This window comes from Engraulis encrasicolus, chromosome 13 (genome assembly GCF_034702125.1).
Source record: "Engraulis encrasicolus isolate BLACKSEA-1 chromosome 13, IST_EnEncr_1.0, whole genome shotgun sequence".
Taxonomy (NCBI): domain Eukaryota; kingdom Metazoa; phylum Chordata; class Actinopteri; order Clupeiformes; family Engraulidae; genus Engraulis; species Engraulis encrasicolus.
The window spans coordinates 8,988,773-8,993,772 of NC_085869.1; the positions used below are offsets into that span (position 1 = coordinate 8,988,773).

The window sequence follows — 5,000 nt, forward strand, 5'->3', positions numbered from 1 at the left end:
CGATGGAGATGTACTCTCACCGGTGAGACTGCGGGTCTAGTGGTGGTAGGGGGGTCATCTGTCTGAGTGTGTTACAATATGCGACCTTGCCTCCTCCACTTGTGCTTGTCTCCTCGTACCGGGAAGTAATATATCATGACGACATCACTGACAACAGCATTATATTTCAATATCTTGCAAAAGCTCAATTGTAGAGACTTTTTCTCATTTGCAATTCGGATAGTGAATGAAAAACAGTCCCTCAAAAGTTGTTGTAGCTAGGCTGACAGCTGGGAAACTTTATTGTTTTCTCCACGGAGGAGGGGCCAGGTGGCGGGACGAGGAGACAAGCACAAGTGGAGGAGGCAAGGTCGCATATTGTAACACACTCACAGTCTGCCTTTGTGGCTGTACGGGTAGCTTCCCCTCTGTCTTTCTGTTTGTTTGTCTGTCTGTCAGTCTTGTGTTTTTGTGTGTATGCATTTACTGCCGCGGCTTATTAGAAATATAAAAAGTCTATCACCGGGGCAGCCGTGGCCTAACGGTTAGGGAGTTGGTCTTTTAATCTGGGGGTTGTAGGTTCAAATCCCACCTGACCTCTCCCTACACCTGCATCCATGGCTGAAGTGCCTTGAGCAAGGCACCTAACCCCACATTGCTCCAGGAACTGGAACCAATACCCTGAAAAATAGTAAATATAAGTTGCTCTGAATAAAAAAGTCAGCTACATGAAATGAAATGTAATTTCTATCAGACAGTTTGGTTATAAACCACCTGCCAAATTCAATGTAATGTAATCAATGACTGTCTCTTGTGCTGTGTTTTCACTCCCTATTTCTCTCCCTCTCTCCCTCTCTCTCTCTCTCTCTCTCTCTCTCTCTCTCTCTCTCTCTCTCTCTCTCTCTCTCTCACTCTCTCTCTCTCTGTTTCCCCTCCGTGTGCAGAGCTACATCCAGAGTTTCCGTGATCGGCAGGTGGATCGGCGTGGCTACTCGCAGGGTCGTCTGGTGGGCGGCTCTCACCACATCGTGGATCTGGACTACGACTACGGCTCCCAAGTGCCCCTGACTGCCCCCAGCGCCTCTGACGTGCCCAACGGACGCATTTAACGCACCCCACCCCCCATACTTCTCTAACATTGTAAACGCCAGCACCTCTGACGTGTCCAATGGACGCATTTAACTTCCTCCCCCTCCCCGGGCCATACTTACTGATATTGTAACCAGTGTGTCTGATGGGCTGAATGTGGAGTTTTAACACCCCCCCCCCCCCCCCGCTCTCCCATATGTCTCCTAGTGCTCCAACATTCAAATGTACCCCTTTGATGAATGCAACAACAAATGGTGTAAACTGCCCATCCCTGACATAGACATTTTAACCCCACATTCCTGTCTGAGGGGCCTTATATGCTGTACACCTACTGCCACTGAATGGCTCTTTCAGGGGTTCAACTGTGGACTCCAAACCCCAAATCCCTCTGTGTGGCCCCACGTTCCACCCCTGCCTGCGGACCCCTCCCTCCCTTTCCCCAATCATGCTCAACTTAAACCCTCTCGGAGGTACCAGTGGATCCTCAACTCTTCTGAGGGCTCCAGTGTATAGCCTAGATCTGCACCCCGCCCGCCCGATGTGAACTGATGTCATTGTGTCCACCTCACACCATTTTGCACAGTGAAGAGCCTGAAAACCACCGCCATCCGGATTCAGTGTTTTTTCCATGGACATTTGTACTCAATAAACAAGTTGTTAAAAAAAAATGTAAACAAACTAACAAAGGGCAGCTGTGCTCTGTGTGGCACCACTGGCTACTGTTGTCATAGTGACATAGCAGAGACATCTCATCTGGACATGCTGGGAAAATGGCCGACGACAAAAGCAACATGGCTGAAACCATGGAGACGCCACAGCTGTGTGCAACTTAATTATGTTGACCACGAAAGTGATATAACGGCGAACAAGCCGATGAAGCAAATCATGAACTACAATCAATCACAGTTTAAGAAGACCAACAAGAACAAAGTCATGTTGACTTAATAAGTCAAACAATGACAATGAACTGTTTGCAACGTGACCAAGTCACATGGGTTACAAATAAAAGGTTACGGACAATAATGAACTTAGTTCAGTTTAGAACAGAAGCAGAGACGGTAGCTAGGTCACGTATGGCAGCTAAGGTTGTTAAAAACAAGTACATTGCGTAGAGTTGTCCATGTTACATTGCATGCTACTGTATGTACTAATACTACAGCATGACGAGTGAAGCAGACAATATTATGTATACTGTGTAATATACTACATTATACTGAGTGCATACTATAATGTTCTTATGCTGTACACAGTATGCTGTGTGGTATAGCCATTGTTGTGCTGTGTACTGTGTCTTGTATGCTGGTTACTGCAGTCTTCAATGCAGCGCGTTAACAGTGGAATGCCATCTAAAGACCCAGAGCTTCAGGGACAGATGTTTACAACAAAATAACCGCACCAGACTGTTTACATACACAATCAAACGAAAGCCAACAAAACAAAACTAAATCACAAGGACAGCTGGGTTTTTAATCTCAAAGCTTTTTTGTAGAGCCTACGTATACCATTCCCATGGACGTCTTTGTCAGATAAGATTAACTATGTAAAAAAATGTTCCCCTCAGTTCTCACTACTTCTCTTTTCTTCATCTGCGATGCGGGCTGCTTGAAGAAAGTCCCCGCTGTGCAGCTGTGAGCGTGTCTTGCTCAGAGGTAATCTGTAATTACCACACAGACATATTTTCATAATCCTGGACTCGTACTGTTTGGCTTTCAAGAGGGTAGGGGGAAGAGATGCGAAGCAGTGCTCATCGGGTCCCCCCTCTCTCCTCCTCCTGTGAAATGTGGATCGTCGCCTGCCTCTGGACAGCGTCATGGCGTCTCGTTAGGCTGTCTTCATGCCCTCATTAGAGAACAGCAAGAGAACAGAAGGCTCTTTCTTTCTTTCTTTCTCTCTTTCTTTCTTTCTTTCTTTCTTTCTTTCTTTCTTTCTTTCTTTCTTTCTTTCTTTCTTTCTTTCTTTCTTTCGTTCTTTGTCTTTTCCCTCTCTACAAACACACTATCTTGTCAATTATAGGGGCCAACAAAAACTGCCTGTTCTCTTGTTTTCTTTCTGTTTCTTTCTTTCTTTCTTTCTTTCTTTCTTTCTTTCTTTCTTTCTTTCTCTCCTCACATGTGCCATTTCGTGAAGAGGATGCTTTGGCTATGAAAAGGAACCTGTCATTAGAGTCCGTTGTGATTAAGACATTTTGTTCGGTGTGACAAGACAAGAGAATGCCAGAGGGAGCTAAGAGGGAATCAATACGACATCAGCATCACCAAGACAAAAAAAAGACCAACGCAAGGGTCCCCCCCTTCCCCTTACCCTTACCCTTCCCCATACCAGATCAATACCTTAGACAACAATGACCAAATGGCCAAATCAAGGGACGAATTACGACTATTACGCTGACGCTTGACCAAGAGGTGACCTTTACAACACAATGTGCGACTTAGAAGCATAACAATCTCATACAATTCGCCATCATGGTTGACATTTCCAGCAGTATCTATAAAGAGGACCAAGACCAGAAACCACTAGCCTATAATCATCACCAACAACAACGGGACCAATTTACAATAGTTCTACAAGCAGCCAATGACACTCAACGATAAAAAAACTGGACCAATGACAGCTCTTCACTGCATGAGTACTGAGTGCTGATTGGACAGCTCTTCTGTACGTTGCCATGTGTGTGTTTACTTGACAACCTCTTGTGTGCTCATCATACTATACATGTAAGGAAACTAGGGACATGTTTCATGGCCCAAAGCCACAGACAAATGGCATGCCAGGACCACGATGGATTCTACGTGGGTCATTTCAGATTGCTACTGAAGGGACAAGTGTGTGTTTACACAAGGACAACATGTCCCCAATTCATCATGCTTATGAGATGGTTCAGTCGGTTATTTGATCAGGCCTATAGCAGGTTCATTCACCTCAAGCAGTCTGGGTGCTGAACCAAGGCGGAAAATCAAAGAACAACCACAAGTCCACAAAACCAGTTGTGGGCCCTGACAATTTTTGGAATTGTGACATTTTGCACCCTGAAATTTTTGAAATTAACAAGATGTGTAATGGGGTCACACCAGTAACACAGATGTTGTTTCTTTTCTTTAGTCAGTTATCTGACGTGGGGCAGCAGCACTACAGTGTTGTGTCAGATCTCCAGACCTCTTCTCTCTAAGGCCATTGGAGGTCAATGATGGAAGGTCAAGTCAGGACAAACCTGTCAGATCAGGGCGGAGTTGCTTGAAGTGGCATGGCTTGGCTTGGCCTGACATGACTTGGCTTGCTGGGTCTGACATGGCGTGGCGTGGCGTGGTGTGGAGTACCATGTGGAGATGTAACCTCAGGGGCGTTGACAGCTTTGGCTGGGCCCAGGACAATGTCCTTTGAGATACCCTTCCCCACCCCCCACCCTACATGCAATGAAGAATCAATCTGGGCCTCCTCTCTCCCTGTGCCTGCAGGGACGGACAACTGACGCCTTTGGCTGTCGACTTTCCCGTGTAGTCTGTAGACCCATACACCCCTGCACTGGATTAGCGAGAGATAAAATGGCGGCCGTCCAGGCGTCCCTCTGAGGGAGCGTCTGTTCGTGTCCAAGGACCTACCGTACCTAAGGGTCTGCACATGGAACACACCGAACTGAACAGAGTCACTCTCACTGCCTGTCTGTCTGTCTATCTGTCTATCTATCTGTCTATCTGACTTACTGTCTGACAGCCAGTCAGCCTGTACTGTATTTTGGACCATGTTTTTGTTCATACTTAATGTAAACTAACTGTACATTTGCCTCCATGGACAAATTTTGGGTAATGTTTTTGGGCCATCTTGGTTTTTTTTTGTTTAGTTTTTTAATTCATGAACAAGTTTCATTAACGAGTGTGTTCTGCCCTGTGGCTCTCTCGTTTGGGGAGAGTGACGAGGCGGCAGCCATGTTGTTTTTG

The 5,000-nt window shown here is 46.0% G+C and overlaps 1 protein-coding gene across 1 annotated transcript in view; it reads left to right on the plus strand.

Annotated features, from left to right (window-relative positions):
* The window catches only part of tmem198a (transmembrane protein 198a), a 32,863-nt gene extending 31,775 nt beyond the window's left edge, over positions 1-1,088 (plus strand). The window contains exons 5-6 of the mRNA XM_063214695.1: positions 1-22; positions 924-1,088. The exon at positions 1-22 is cut by the window's left edge and continues 55 nt beyond it. Coding sequence (XP_063070765.1) covers positions 1-22; positions 924-1,088 — 187 coding nt within the window. The remainder of the gene's footprint in view (positions 23-923) is intronic.
* Positions 1,089-5,000: the final 3,912 nt, after the last annotated feature.